The 17,020-nt window shown below is 35.5% G+C and overlaps 2 protein-coding genes and 1 long non-coding RNA gene across 4 annotated transcripts in view; 1 reads left to right on the top strand and 2 right to left on the bottom strand.

Annotated features, from left to right (window-relative positions):
• LOC137660117 (uncharacterized) overlaps positions 1–815 on the bottom strand; it is an 81,990-nt gene extending 81,175 nt beyond the window's left edge. Inside the window, exon 1 of the mRNA XM_068394832.1 lies at positions 744–815. Within this exon, the coding sequence (XP_068250933.1) occupies positions 744–815 (72 nt within the window). The remainder of the gene's footprint in view (positions 1–743) is intronic.
• A 5,165-nt stretch (positions 816–5,980) lies between these two features.
• On the top strand, positions 5,981–11,304 carry LOC137659642 (uncharacterized). Of its 2 annotated transcripts, XR_011047609.1 has the most exons (3): positions 5,981–6,232; positions 10,378–10,482; positions 10,893–11,304. It is a non-coding gene; the product is annotated as an uncharacterized lncRNA (long non-coding RNA). The 2 variants fall into 2 exon arrangements; XR_011047608.1 differs by lacking the exon at positions 5,981–6,232 and having other exon boundaries at positions 9,864–10,482.
• On the bottom strand, positions 8,549–9,637 carry LOC137659641 (uncharacterized). Its single transcript, XM_068394477.1, has one exon. It carries the CDS (start codon positions 9,615–9,617, stop codon positions 8,655–8,657), a length of 963 nt encoding a protein of 320 aa, XP_068250578.1. The 5' UTR covers positions 9,618–9,637; the 3' UTR covers positions 8,549–8,654.
• Positions 11,305–17,020: the final 5,716 nt, after the last annotated feature.

Below are 17,020 nucleotides of genomic sequence, written 5' to 3' on the forward strand. Positions count from 1 at the left end.
TATATATATATATATATATATATATATATATGTATATATATATATATTTATATCTATATATATATATATATATATATATATATATATATATATATATATATATTCTTGTTACTTCAGTCCTCTGATGAAGCATCACGAAACTACTCTGGACTTAATATTATATTTTCTTTTTTTAATTTTCCCTGTGGTTCTTTTGCATCTGAGCATTAGTTTTCCCTATGATTTTTAAGTATATATATATATATATATATGTGTGTGTGTGTGTATATATATGTATATATTTGTATATGTATATGAATATGTATATATATGTATATATATATATATATATATATATATATATATATATATATATATATATATATTCACACAAATATGTATATATATATATATATATATATATACACATATGTGAATATATATTATATATATATATGTGTATATATATATACTGTATATATATATATATATTTATATATATATATATATATATATATATGAATATTATTACAGATCTCTGGATGGACCACCTGTCTTTCAGATAAAGTTATCCAGCCTTCAAATGTCAAGTTACTCTATCATGAAGCCATAGTTCTTTATGCGTTTCACATCAGCATTCACCAAGATTCTCCCAGGGTATAAAGTCTATACTTTTTATACTTTATATACTTTTTATATACACAAGTACGCAGGAAATCATGACACACCTCTCTATAAGGATGTGTATTCTGTGACACCCTTACTGCACAGCGAGTTCCCATGTGTGTAACCTTCCGCCCACCTCCAGAGGTTCCAAGGTTCCACTCTTTTGTCATGCAGGTTTTCAATAGCGTTCAATTTCTTGCATTACTTGCGTCCCTTGAACCTCCTATACTCAATTTTTTATTTTTTTTAATAAGGCCCATTTGCACCAACTCGGAAGAGTTTTTGCTATCTGATTTGTTAGAATGATCTTATCCAACCAATCGGCGATCAGGAAAGGAGCACCCCTGCGAGTCGGTGTGAATCTGCCTCACTGAAAAGAATTGACTATAGTTGAACCTAATGAAGTTGTGGTTCCCTTTTAGTAGGACTTCTCCTTTGCTTGGGGCTCTGATCCCAAGGTCGTTAAGAGAATCCACACATTAATGTATCAAATATAAATATATATATATATATATATATATATATATATATATATACAGTATATATATATATATATATATATATATATATATATATATATATATATATATATATATTCAAATCTAACATTAAGCACAATGACAAAACACCACAGGATTTGCAATGCTTGCTTACCAGAATGCATGAAATATCACACGAGGTTGGGCTGAAGATAAATAGAAGAAAGACAGAGATGATGAGAACGGAGTATGTAATGGAAGATGAAATATCCTTGGAAGGAGAAAGGAATTAAGTACTTAGGAACTATGATCTCCTATACAGGGTCTTTAGAATTAGAGTTCAGTGAAATATTGAAAAGAGCAAATCAGACAATGGCTAGGTAAAGTAAAATTTGGAAATCAAATCGCCTAAAATTCCATATAAAAATTAGACTATATATCAGTTTAGTGAGATTGGTGTTACTCTATTGACATGAGTCCTGGTATAACAATGAAACAATCTCCAATGGATTTAGTATATATTAAAATAAAGCCCTCGGGATTAGAAATGAAACTATAAGAGAGATTACTCGAGTACCATATGTGGATGAGATCATGATGAGGGGTAGATGGAGATGTTTTGGGCATGCTCTTGGCACTCCCCAAGAGAGATTGGTTCACCAAACTTTCAACTGAGCTCCAGAAGGCAATAGAAGAGTTGGGAAACCCAGGCCTACATGGCTGAGGACTATGAAGCGTCAAGTCGAAGAGGACGAATGTAGAAGTATCGAATTAAAAGCTCAAGAGAGAAACGACTGTTGTATTATTTTGCGTCAATAGGCGTAGGGGGAAATGATGATGATGATGATAAGGACACCCATATTCTTTGAGAGAGAGAGAGAGAGAGAGAGAGAGAGAGAGAGAGAGAGAGACTTCATTTCCTGAATTGCTAAAATGACCATCTAAGATAACAATGCCCTAGGTAAAAAAATCATATTGAACTAGAAAAGCACTCAGAGTGCAAACCTCCGCCACGGCAGCTTATTTCGGTCGACATTTTGCTCGCCCTTGACCTTTTATCTAGGACCTTCAAAACTGAATCACTTCCACGTAGCAACATAACAATTAATTCCTGAGTTTCACTACTTCATGAGTACAATTGTGGTAAGGATGTTGTTCACAAACAAAGACACGAATAGGGGCGAAAACATAACCTCCTTCAGACTTCGTTAGCGGAGGTAAAACGTGAATGGAAATTTCGAAAAGAATAACTCGATATATTTCGTTTTAATTGCTTTAGAGGGTTTCAATTATTCAACCAAACCGAGATTAAAAACATAGAAAAAAACATTACCTAAACTACATATATACATACACACATGCATACATACATACACTATATATATATATATATATATATATATATATATATATATATATATATATGTATGTATATATATATATATATATATATATATATATATATATATATATATATCGAAAGAAAGAGAATTAATTCAGAAAAGCGTTTGAAATGTACATAAAAATGAGATTAGGGCTAACCAAACACGTAGTTACTCTGTTAAAGTAATGTTCTACTGAAATTGAAAATCAAATATCAACATGTAAAGTAACAAATAAATGTTTTATTAAATACCTGTAATATTCTGCTTTTAATTTTTGGATCAGAAACTAAAGCCTTAGGAAATAAGTTCATTACAACTCAAAGAGCTATGGAAAGAATAATGATGGGAATAACACGAAGAGACAGAAAAAGATCAAAATGTATACGAGAGCAAACTAAAGTAGAGGATATTCTAACAACATATGAAAAAGAAATTGACATGTGGAGGACATATAATGAGAATGACAGACAATAGATGGACATTAAGAATAACAGAATGGGTCCCTAGATATTATAAAAGAAACAGGGAAAGGAAGAGAAGACGATGGATTGACGAACGAAGGAAGTTTGGGTGAGTGGACTGGCGCAGAAAGACCATAAAAAGAAGCAAGTAGAAGTACATGTCTGAGGCCTTTGTTTTGGAATAATAAAAGATGATAAAATTTAGGGGTTGGAACACCAGCATTGATGGTATTTAATATAACTCGAAATTAATTAAAAAAAAAAAAAAGGTAATCTAAAATGTTTAAATGATCAATACGTCCAAACTATTAAATTGCAAACCAAATCCAACATAAGAATTAAAGCTACCAACTCCGCTAAAGTTTATAAGTAGTTTCAAACAATATTTACCGAATCTATGGAGCCTAGATACAATCTCTCTCTCTCTCTCTCTCTCTCTCTCTCTCTCTCTCTCTCTCTCTCTCTCTCTCTCTCTCTCTCTCTCTCTCTCCACATAGCCTAAACACACTAGGTATCGTCGTCGTCGGCGCCCACTCGTGTCCGAGTATTGGGTTCTGTCGTTAGCCATCAGCCTCCTATCTAGAGATGAAGAAGGGTGGAGGAAACGACAGAATGCCAGTAGCTGGGTATATTGTTTTACGCGCACACACTTGGCCCACATCGTTTTCACCGCGGCTCAAGACATATGAGACAGGCGGCTTCTCCGATGTTGGTTGCATCGGGCTGCCGGGTTCTTGTTATGTCAAGGCCCGCCTTGTTGCCTGCCCGACAGGCATTGCCCTCTTCCGCCGGTGCTGGGAAGCTCCGCCGTTGGGGTCTTGTTTGGTTTGATTTTGGAGTTTTCCTTCTCCTAGCCTTTGCCTATCTTAGATAGAGGAGAAGGCCTATAGGGGGTCCAGTCTTGGTCTGGTCTCTCAGAAATGGCCTTAGCGGTATGGTTGAGCCTGCCAGGGTGGATAAACTACCCCACCGCCATTGCCCAGCCCATCATTGGGACACTCAAGCCCCTCTACTGCAGCAAAGTGCTGGACCATCAGAGGGGACACTAGGTATATATGTATTACACGTATCGTGTAATACTTTGCACACGTGACACTATGGCAATGGGAACTTTTGTATAATACGCTACTGGTATTGTACACTAGAGAGAGAGAGAGAGAGAGAGAGAGAGAGAGAGAGAGAGAGAGAGAGGAGAGAGAGAGAGAGAGAGAGAAATTTAGTGAAATATAAACAACCTTATTAACCCAACCACGAACCCCTAGCCAGCCTCACAACCCGAAGTGAACCCTAGCCAACGGCCACAGAAGTTGAAGAACAGGAAACATAACTTTAAAATCTTCATTGACAGTTTTATTGTACGTAAAAAAAAACTCATTCTTTAAAAATTATATCTAACAATATTCAAGTCATATATATATATATATATATATATATATATATATATATATATATATATATATATATATATATATATAGATAGATATAGATATAGATAGAGAGAGAGAGAGAGAGAGAGAGAGAGAGAGAGAGAGAGAGAGAGAGAGAGAGAGAGAGAATAATAATAATAATAATAATAATCTACAGATTCAACCAAGCTTACGTGGCGCAGTTCTTCAGGCAATAATACAGCTAAAACTAGAGGGGCACTCAGTAAAGCGCAGACCTTAGCTGCAGTAGCTTATTTCTTAACCTTTTGCTCGACCTTGACCTTCCAAAATTTAATCATTTCCAGCTTTTTACATAAGTTATTCCCTACATGTTTCATTACTCTACGATTAAAATTGTGGACAGGAAACTGTTCACAAACAAACTCAAATTACAAACGCACAAACACGAGTTAAAACATAACCTCCTTCCAACTTTGTCGGCGGAGGTTATAACAGTAAGCCTAAAGTCACGTGAACTATATGTCAACCCACTGTTAGTTCCTGCTTACAAGACTCTCAATGAGAATAACTGCCATTTGTATCCTCCAGTCAACATGGACTAGTTATAAACAGCTCCAAATGCAGCTATCTCTATTCCACTGCAGGACATAGGCCTCAGACATATCCTTACTCACATCTGGGGTTTGGCTATTCATCAAAGGACTGGCCACAATGAATCGGTGATAGTGATGATCGCTCACAGCAAACCAACCTAGTATTGGGGCCCTGATAAAAACAGTTTTGCTTAACATCACGATACATAAACCCTTTCACCAAGTCAATAAAAGTATATAAGAAATCAATGCTTCAGTAAATGTACCTTTGACGCAAAGGATTAACCTAAAATCTCCTCATTAAATTCAAAAAGATATATATGTGTACACGATATTTATTGCTTTATACGAATACTTAGCTTAAAATCTCTCTCTCTCTCTCTCTCTCTCTCTCTCTCTCTCTCTCTCTCTCTCTCTCTCTCTCTCTCTCGTACGAAAGGCGAGACCCCTTAAAGCTAATTTTAGTCAGCTCACATAAAGTTCATCTCAGATGTATAATGCCAAACTTCCTTAAATTGTGTAAAGAAGTTTGTCTACGTGAAGTGATCTTCTCCAGTATTATCTTTATGGTGTCACCCGACATGCTGGTGTTATTCCAGTCATGTTCTGTAAGTTCTTTACAGAAATTATTCCAGAGAGACGATTTTTTTTGCAAGGTGACGTCATAATTTCCCATAAATGGCAGATCTTAAAAATTACGACTCATCCACCGTTGATTTATATAATTATGGCAATCATAGGCCTGATAAAGGTTATAAATTTGATTGTTTTTATACTAGTTTTATGTAATTTTAAATGGGGGAAAATTTAAGTTTTTGGTTGTTGCTTGAAATGAGTCTTAATTATTTTTTCCAAAGACTATCAATTCTGAAATTTAGACACAGATGGCGCCACTGCTTCTACAAGGACACCAAAGAAACTATTCTTGGTTTTGTCATCCTTGATATGTCAAGTCAACGTTCGTGAAGTTACTTTTTTTTCTGCTTAGGTTACAGTGGATTTAGTCTTAAAAGTGGTATTCATATAGATTTCAAGTGTGCTTTCTTAAAGTGTTAAAGGCCAGCTAAGTTCTGTGATAATTAGCTAGTGAATATGTGAACGTTATTCAAGTATATTGTTAATTCTACAGGCTACTTTTCACACACCATGAACTGGAAAGATTGTATATTCTCTCTGGTAATATGACCATTTTCGCCAGTTAAGTCTGTGAAAATTTCAATGTGTTAAATGTTCCTGTCAACTTATCAAAGTGTGTAAATATTGCCATGCTTTCCTAAAATTGTAAGTTTTAATCTTATCGTAGTTTAGTTTTCGCGAAGTTAGTGGATAATTTTGTGCGTTTAATATAGAAGGTTTACCCAAGTGTCCTTTTCCTTAAAACCAAATCTTTAAACAATGGGTGTAACTGCTGATTTTATTATTACTGTTCTTTTTTTTTTTTCAAAGGCTACTTTTTGTTACTGTAGCTTGCACGGCAATAAAGAAACCCGTAATTTTAATCTGAAGTTCTCCATATAAATATAATGCTCTCAACCGTATTTCAGTAAAGTAAATGTGACCATATTTATCCTACATTATTAACTTTTACGGTTTGATAACCTTTGTATCAAGCCTTTACGTCGTTATATCAGTTTCAAACGGGCAGGTAACTTTTATTCAAAGACTTTTACAGATTTTTAGAGCAAATTTAAGTGATTGATGAATCAGATTGATTTTAGCAATGGAGTGGTGTCGGTTTTTTGAAGTTAGTGTTTAGAGGTATACCAATTAACTATAAAGTTTGGCCAGTCTTGCTAGCTTAATTTCCTGCACAACAAAGCTACGAAACTATTAATTGCTATCTGTTGCATTGTTTAAGGTTCATAGTTATTGAAAGTTTAGAAAAGCCTCTTATGGAGTAAAATCTAAAGTTATTTTCACTCTTAATTCGATGAATAGACTGTTTACCGTATATTGCGACAACTTTAATTCTCTGTTTACATTCGAAGTTTTTTAGTCTGTTACGTTTAATTCTTATTTCGATCTTCTTAAGTAAATTTTGTTAAACAAATATTACTTCGACCCGTTCATTACTTTTCTGTTCATCTATATGAAGTAATCTGAAGTTTATTTTTTAAATGGGAAATAAATAATTTCGAATCTATTGAATTTCCCAGTTAAAAGGAACATAAGAATTTTGTTAGTAGGGTATCGTATATTGGTTTTGGACGCATGAATTTACTTTTACGGTAAAGATTGGTCCATTGAAAATCTGGTTTTACTAAAAGCTATTTGTTCCTGATTACTGCTTATGTAGCCTACACTTAAGTTTGCCGTAAAAGTTAAAAATTCTGGATTAAATGTTGCAGGATTTAGTTTTAAAAACTGACTTATTGGCGTATAAGAGTGATATTACGGTCACCAACCCGTGAAAGATAATGTAGGTAAAGTTACGTTCACATTCATTTTACTAAAATACGGGTAAGAACAGTATACTCTTAGAGAAATTAATTTAATTTAGTGTACAATGACGACAATGAATGAATTATTTTGTGAATGAAAATACTGACTGGTTCTTATTCATGAACAGTATTTACTGAATCTTAGTATCAAAATTTATAAGCGTAATGTTTTAAAATTTAATTATTTTGAGACTGTCTATGAAATCTAGACTTTTAATCCTAGAAAATTAGTATTTATAACGTCTGGTGTAAAATTTTATGTAGTTTCTTAATCATTATAGATTAACTTATCTTTTCAATTGATTCTCTAGTTCATATAAGTCTACCAAATGAGATTTATTTAGATTGAAAGTTTTGAACGTTGCTATCATAAGTTAGGATTTAACGTTACCATAAAGTGTTGATGTTTTGGTAAATGTGTAGGAGACCTCCGCGCTCGATTTAAAAGTTTCTAAAAGTAGAAAACGAAAGAAAACAGTAAATTAGAGCTACAGTTACCTTGAAACTGTGAGATAATCCTCCTACAACCACCTAACTCTTACACAGAAAATGTAAGCATAAACCTACTACTACAATTATGGGGGACCCCAGTGGGAAGCGGGGTTTTTGGGTGGGGGGAGGAGGAGAAATACAACTACCTACCCTACCCTGGGGGCCATGTACCCCTACCTAGGCCTACCGGGGGGGGGGGGCTCCGCCCCCCCTGCGACCCCCCCTTAAGGCCACAGTAATTTTCAGGGCACCACCGAACCTAAGACACCCACCTAACCTAGCCTATGGGGCCCTGTACCCCTACCTAGGCCTACCGGGGGGGCTCCGCCCCCCCTGCGACCCCCCCTTAAGGCCACAGTAATTTTCAGGGCACCACCGAACCTAAGACACCCACCTAACCTAGCCTATGGGGCCCTGTACCCCTACCTAGGCCTACCGGGGGGGCTCCGCCCCCCCTGCCTCCCCCCCTTAAGGCCACAGTAATTTTCAGGGCACCACCGAACCTAAGACACCCACCTAACCTAGCCTATGGGGCCCTGTACGCCTACCTAGGCCTACCGGGGGGGGGGGGGGGCGTCATAGTGCACTAGTTTGTCTGCGGATTATAGTGGTTACAGGGCTCATTTGAGCAAAAATAAGACAGTCAACAATAACAACACTTAGAAAATTCAGGGAAGACAAGAGTAGCGTGAGTTTGATCGTCGATATTTCGACTATTAATGAGGTTACACAACGTTAACGTAAACTGCAAACTACCACATACCTTACTGTTATGGTGTAGGTGGATACAAATCTGCTGCTGCCAGGAGGAAGTGATTAAGTCTTTTGGCAGGATCAGTTATGGCCAATTTAAAGTAGGCCACGGCCAAATACCCCACAAAATGACCTTTTCTTCTTCCGTATTTGGGGACCAGGGCCTTGGTGCCTCTCCAGGTACGTTCTATGGTGTTAGTATGAGCACCTGTAACTGGGTCAACAAAATTAACACTATGATTAACCGTGAGGTGCTTATAACCTTCTTTTTCTAAACAATTATATGCCTTCCAACAATCCGATATCACCGTGGTACCTTCTGCTATATACTGGCGGATAATAGCCAGTAATGTTTCAGCGGAGCGGTCTTGCACCGGCACAAAAAATAAATCCCGGGTTTCACGGCAGATACCACCAAACACCCACTGACCCTCTATGACGCGTCCAACATTGTACTTGCGCTTGCCAAATTTTGATTCATCAATTTCAACGGTTAATCCAGGGCCTCCAATTTTCCGAGAACGTCTCAGACCCCAAGAAATAAGCACCTCACGGCAAAACGAACGCCAATCAACGATAGTGTGATTATTGAGTTTCAGTTCAAACGAAACAAATTCAAATGAAAACGCCTTTTGCAAAAAAAGGAACACAAACTTCAAATTAGTCTCAATATCTAACTTTGCTTTTCCAAACCATGTACCTTTGAAACAAGACACGAAAAAATTGCACCTCCTCTTCCTTTTCCCACGAGTAACCACACTACGATCACACCGGAATGCTAATTTGTTGTAATCTATACGGCACACATTTTCACAATTAGGGCACTTTTTCTCTGCCAAAATCAAACCATGACGTTGAGCAAATGCAATTAGCAAATCAACTTTCCCTGAATAATGTACACAAAAATCCCCATAAGAAATAAAGCAATTGTCACAAGTGACACAGTCGGAACGGGATGAAGGTCCTGCTAATTGCTCCATACTTCACGGCAAAATGAGCTTTTCAGTTTGAAGGGAGATCCGAGACGTGCAAAAATATTCCTCCGCGGAACTTCACGTAAACTGTGGTAACTGGTGGAAAAATAGCAGGGATAAGTGAAGTAATAAGTGTCAGCATTGGCTAGATTTGTAAAAACCGCCATGATTGGTTTTCAAACAGTGTGACGTCAAGAAAACACCTGTTATTGGTTAGAATAGCATTGAGAACTAGTCTGCCATACGCAGTAAGGCGGTGAAACAGCTCATTTTAGCCAAGACATCACACAGTAAACAAAAACAAACACTTAGAAAAAATCCAAGTGAAACATAACTATACACACGAATATCTTCGTTAAATAGAAGCTGCTCATATATTGACTATTATATAAGCGTTCTATATGATATAATAGTGAATTGTAGGTGTTTAAATTCTTCAAGATCTTCCACGGAGCTCTCCTACACATTTACCGATGTTTTAGTACATTCAATTGCTAAGTCGTAAGAGATCTTGAGTAAAAGTTTTAAAGGTACTTTGTTATCAAATCAATCAATGCTGATAGAAGAGATTGACTAACACCACGCAAATATTTAATTCTGTTTTCTATTGGCAGCGAATCCTAAACCAGCGAATGAAACTTTTTTTTTTTTTTTTTTTTTACAATTGGTAAAGACCAGATCTTTTCTTTTATTTAAACTGATTTCAAAATCAGTCTTCAGTCTCTTAAACTTTTTCTTTATTGTTAATTATGTTGAAACCTTTCAGACGCTGGATGTACTAGGAATCCTGCTCTTCTGCTGAAGACGCTGAATGCATCCTGTCAAATTTTCAAAATCATCGCTTCCTAGCAAATGTAATTCGAAATCAATGGTAAGAATTCACTTAACTCTCCAAAATCCCCGTTTTTTACATATTTTTACATATCCAATATATTCACATTTTTTGAAGTGTTAACATTTGTCATGACTTTACGAAGTTCAAGGTTAACTAGTTTTTATATTTGACTGGTATGACTTTGTGATTTTATTTGGACTGAAATTTTATTTCTATGGCTGTGGTTTGTAATAATTTTACTTTAAAGTTAGCTCATTTTATTTTTGACCATGTTCCAACAAAGTAGTGATGAGTTTACTTTGTTTAAAATAAGTTATTCTATTTTATAACTTATAACTTGCAATAACTTTACCTAGTTTAAAGTTGACTAGTTTTATTTGAATGATTGGTGACCATTAAAACTTTGCATTTTATATTTTGCCTAAATATTAAAATTTTTCTTTCAGATATCAATTGGTATAGCAGCGTATGATAGTGAAACTTATCCATCTGGTCACATACCAGTCAATGTTATATATCAAGGATTCTGTGGAATGCGAACTAGAGCACGAAAGTATTTTTTTCAACCTTGAATTCCTTCAGACTTGAGACATTTTACCCACTTTACCCACAATGGACCAGGCAAATGACTGAATGCTTCAAAGTACTGCTTCTCAAATATGGAATTGTATGAGAATTATTTGAGTCTGCAAATGGTTGAGGATTTCACCAGGACAGTACGCTGACACGGGTTCTTGCCACTGGACGCCCTATATCGACCGTATCAACCATATTCCTGGGTCTTCTAGTGGTTGAAGATTCAACTAGGACAGGGCGGCCCGTAATCGACCAGACTTTGTGATTTAAATCTGTTTCATTTGTGCTTTTAAATTAGAATTTGTTTCACTTAAAATTTTTTGCTAGAGCCTAAGTTGAATCTACGAAATTTTCAAAAATATATAGTAAATTTGGAAGTGTAGCGAATGTTACAAGTTTTAATTTATTTTTCTTTTACATAAGATTGAAAGTTATTTGTCAAACTGTAATGCCATATTCTTATTTCCAATCTGAGTAATGTTTCAATGCTGTTTAAGAAAAGATTTTAGATCTGCATAATTTTCTCAATACTAAAGTTTTAAGTTTTATATAGTTGTGCAATTTCATGTATTTCCACCTTCAATGTCTTTTCTCAATGCCGAAGTTAAAATCTGTATGGATCTGTCTTTACTTTTTCAATACTGTTTTTACAGTTGAAACTGTAAATTAAAGTTCAGATCTAAAAGCAATGAATTTTGGAAAGTTTTGATATTTTCTACTTTAGGGGAGGCATGCCTTAACTGTTCGTTGGATTTAAGTAAAAGCTATTAAGTATTAATATATTGTGGAGTTTGTTTGGTACATGAAGGTTATGGTTATTTTAATGTAGCATTTGTCTACTGTGGGAAAAGTCTAATTCTGCCTATATGCATATTTGAACTTTTAAAAGTTTCAAGAAAAATATTTTCGAATCAAATTGTTTGCAATTCCATTGGTATTTTTAAATTTGTAAATTTCTGACATGGTTGCTTAAGATTAAACTAAACTCTGGTGTTTGGAAGTTTCTAGTGTATTTACTTATCCTTTTGGGAAATTTATTCTAAGAAATTTATTCTAAGAATGAAGGAAAATATGTAGTGCAAGCTTAAACATGCTGGCTAAGCTTTACATTAAGCATTAAAGGAGACCCTAAGATTTAGTAGTAAAAGTATTGAAATTTTCTCCAAAAAAAATTTGAAAGTGGTAAAGAATTTTTCCCCCTTGTTTGGGAAATTAAGGCCTATCGAATTTTACTATTTCCATCTCAAATGATTGTGAGAAGCTGGTTGAGAATTTTCCCCACTGTTTGGGAAATAAAATTTTTCTGGCATACCTAATACCACTTAAAGTTTAATAGACCACTGTTCACAAGGTCGATCTCTACCTGCATACTGTGGCCTTTGCAGACTATCTACAGGCTCTGCCACAGAAGTTTAGTTTGATGGTGTATAAGGATTAAGTAGTAGACTGAGTACTGTTAATGTAGTGAGATGTGGGGGCCAGTATAGTACGGTAACTATTGTAAGTCTTAACTTTAATCTTGGTGCGGTGTAACCAAACTGATTTGATGTATAAAAGCCAATAGGAAGGTGGCTGGAACTTGTCACATTTGGAAGTTTCATGACTGTTGCATAGATTAAAAATTAAAGTAACTGTGTATTGAAGTTACTTATGGATGGTCGTTAACCACCAGCAAAGCTTGGTTTAGTTTAAGATGGGTTTTCCCGTTTTAAACAGGGGTGGGGGTTTTTCCAGGAGGGCGTCCTCCCACCCCTCGATTTGTGGTATGTGTTGAGAGTGGCGAAGACACTCGCTGAAAGGTAATCTACAATAAATTGTGTAGCTTCCAAAATGAACTGGAGGTAAGGTACTAGCGCCTGGCATATTTGACGTATTGCCTCTAGGCCCTGCTATACAAAAACGGCTTGGTGTGGCGTCATAATTAGAGAAACTGCAACCATCTATTAGGTTTCTAACTGTTTTTCGAAGTATATATGATTGACTTATAGCTCATCAGGCTTGGGGAGGAGTCATGGTATGTAGTTGCTGGGAGACGCTTGGAATGATATACTGGCTGCAAAGTGAAGAGCCCGTGCCTGGCTAAGGGGGCCAGGCAATCTGAAACATGAAATATAGTAAGGCAGTACACATTACCTGTCACTTCTCGTGTCCCACTATCAACCTTTTTCCTGTCCGAGGAACCTTTTGCTCGAAAGTCAAATGTGGATCATAGTTACGACGACAAGCACTTGTGTTGTATGTAAATTAGTGTCGAGAGACTATGATGCACGTACTGCAACAATTGGACATAATGAGCAACTTAGTGTGAAGGTGAATAGAGTGGAGGTTAAAACATACATTAACTCGTTTGTTAAATCAGAAACAAAGAGTATGCGTAAAATAATTGTAAGAAAATCGGGAACAGGGAACTAATTAATACGCACACAAAGTATGGTGCTTCCAGGCATCGTCAGTTTTGAACTGGTGACGACGCATTATGGTCATTTATTTCGAACTGTGACTGCAATGAGGAAATGCCAGGTGCTGAACGATTATCTGATCATGAGGTATCTAGTTTTATCAAAATCATTATGTAATTTATTCCCATTACAGTAAATCTACTTCTGGTCCATGTGTAAACTCCGGTCCTATTGTCACATGACTTCCTAAGCATCCTCTTCTTTGAATCCTTTCTTTACTTTGTATCTTCCTCTGCTGTGTATCTTCCTCTGCTGTGCTGGGTTCGTTTTGGTTCACATAGCAATAATAATGGGCTGTTTTCTTACGTCTCCTATGAGCCATGTTGTTGTGCTGGACAAATGTCGTCCTTCATAAATAGAAAATCCCTATGCAAGTTGATAAGATAAAAATACTGTTCTAACAGATTAGTTCAGGCTCATTCGTCTGGTAAGTAGCAAGCTTAAGGGTTGCTCTTGTGAATTGCAGCGTCTCTAAACAAGTCAGTTTATTTCTTTAACTGATAAACGCTGACAATTCATGGCTTTGACCACCAAATGTGTATGTTTACTGGCAAATTATGTCTGCAGGCACTGCTCAACTATATGGACACAACGTAAACCAGCTATCACAACACTGCTTGGTTGTGTTCAGATCCGAGGGTAATCTTCTATTGAGATAAATTAAGCTATAATAATGTGAAATTAATCAAAGCTATCGTTTTTCTAGTATGAACGATTTATCTAATCAGTTTTTATATAAACTTTAAAAGGCTCTAAGTTACTAGTTTGCAATTGGACAATGTCGTGTGATATAATGAACAGCTTCGCACTTTATATCATGAAAGTAGACATAATAAAGGAAATAAAAAGACCCTCTTTAGTTCTTTAACTAAAATCAAGGTATTCTGGAGACAAAGGCAATGCTCTCACTCCAGCAAGAGGTGGTAGTGATGTGAGTATCTGGCCCCGTTGCGGAACACAATTTATAATTATCTACTTTGCTGCCGATTTCCAGACTTACTTCGATCTTCCCGTCCAGCTTAACAATTTTGCTTGATACTGTAACTGAATGGCTATTTCACCAGATGGATCGTAAGAGCTGAATCTTGTAGAATCCAACCTTTGCGAGAGAGAAAAAAAAATTTATGCATCATTGATAATTGTTACAATCGTTAATTTTCTTCAAGATATATCTAAATGAATTACTGTGGGACCTGAATGGAATTGAGAATCAAATAACCTATGCTATTTTATAGTCCTCTATAAAAGGACACTCACTTAAATTCGTTTCAATAGCTGTTTAACATCTCTGGAACGTCTCGATGGGAGTTCATTTAGAATTTATTCAAAGATCCTTTGTGAAATTACGCTCAATTTTAATGTTATAGATCCATTATCCATTAATTATTTATCATATAACCTTTATAGCTTTATGAACATATTTTGATATATTTGTAGTCACTATTCCACGAAATTTGCTTCTGTATCCACGAAATAAGAAATTTTAAATGTTTATTCTAAGATAAATAAATTATTGTAGTCACCCATGAAAACGTTTTCTTTCAATAGAAGCTGGTACATTTTCTATTCTTATAAAGGTCTAAACTAATGTAAATAGGACTCTGGCACTTTTTTTTTATGCTTGTAACTCTATTAGATAATAAAAATCGTTACACTAACGTCTTTTAAAAAAACTATTTAGTCCAACCAGTCAGTCTTAGAAGGGTTTACTAAGCTTCCGGCTAAAATACTGGTTAAAATACTGGCTGAAAACAGATAAAGACACCGGGTTTGGTTGAGGCCTCTGACTGGTTGAAACATACTGTAGTATTGATAGTTACAAAAGACTCAGTAAACACGTAGATACCTCGGTAGGAGGACGTGGTATTTATCTAGGGACTTCTGTAAAAAAAGAAAGGTATTTCATACTATTTTTTTCTTGAAGTTCTCGTGAATGTGCTTCTGCTTTAGTTGACACCGATGCGAATATCCTGCTGTTTTCTTTCAAAATAGATTATTGATTTGTCGATATTTAATTTGTTTTTTAATAAGTCTTTTATTGAGAGTAATATCAGTTTTGTTTGCAATACGTTAATCATTCTAACCAATTTAGTATTATGGTATGAAAAGACGATTGACAAATGCGTGTCTCAAAAATAAATATTGTTTATCTCCAAAAGGTGAAAACAATAATAGATGTATGTCGTCTGTAGATTCTAGACCCTAAAACTATATAACAAGCTCCCACTAGACATCCGAAAGACTGAAAATGTCAAAGCTTTCAAGAAGGAACTAAAGACTTCCTTGTTTCCAAAGTGCTTTGATAATGTGGATTTGACTATTAACATGGGATACGCTGTGTCAAACTTTAGGTATCTAAAAACGTCTACAGCAAACAGATTTTGTAGGATTTCCTTGTGTCATAGGACCAGGAAAACATCTATTAAAGTATAGTAAGGTAACCATAATTTGTGTTTTACATGGAATACATTTGTGACAATTGTTGTACTATGTAGAACTAAATATTTTATTGCAGCCAAAGATCTTTCAACTGAATAATTGATTGAAATTATGATTTTTACTATTCAAGATCTCTATAGAACAGGAGAATCATTCGTGTTATTGGTCAAGTTATTTAAGAATATTATTGTATGTCTTTGATTAGAAATTCATGGTTAATTCTTTTAATAGTCTGTAAACGCAATCAACCTTTTGGTGTTTGAATATGTGTAACAGAAAATACGATTGAAGTTATGATTTTACACCATAGTATGAGTACTACAACTAGCATAATGTTTACAAATTAGTATAAACAATGACAATGAAACAATTTCCAACAGGTTTAGTAGATTTGAGAAGAAAGCCCACAGAAAAATATTGGGAGTTGGATGACGGGTCAGGATTAGAAATGAAACTATAAGAGAGATTACTCGAGTGCCATATGTATTGGAGATCATAGTGAGGGGTAGATGGAGATGGTTTGAGCATGCTTTTCGCACTTCCCATGAGAGATTAGTTCACCAAACTTTCAACTGGGCTCCACAAGGCACAAGAAGAGTTGGAAACCCCAGGCCTACATGGCTGAGGACTACGAAGCGTAAAGTAGGAGATGATGAATGGAGAAATATTGATTTAAAAGCTCAAGATTGACACGACTGGCGAAATCCAGCCGAGGCCCTTTGCGTCAGTCTGCATAAGTTAAGATCACATTCCTACCAGTATTACTTGACTTTATTTTACTTTAAGAGCTGTTTTCCTGGTCAAATCACACAAGGCAACCTTGAGCCCTACACGAGCTACTAGATCTATTTGTCGTATACATTCTGAGGTATTTAGAGTATTCTATGTTAATTGTCAAATCCACATTATCACACTCAGAAAAGAGAAAGTCTTCAGTTTCTTCTTGGAATTATTAATATCAATTCATAAAATATGGTAAAATACATGATTAAGATTAATTTTTAAATCAGGTATGAATGGCTGTTAAAATACTATGGGTTCCCTCAAAAAAAAATTTGTTCAGAAAGATCCGATTGTATTCATTTTCGAAAATGTAGTAA

This window comes from Palaemon carinicauda, chromosome 20 (assembly GCF_036898095.1).
Source record: "Palaemon carinicauda isolate YSFRI2023 chromosome 20, ASM3689809v2, whole genome shotgun sequence".
Lineage (NCBI taxonomy): Eukaryota > Metazoa > Arthropoda > Malacostraca > Decapoda > Palaemonidae > Palaemon > Palaemon carinicauda.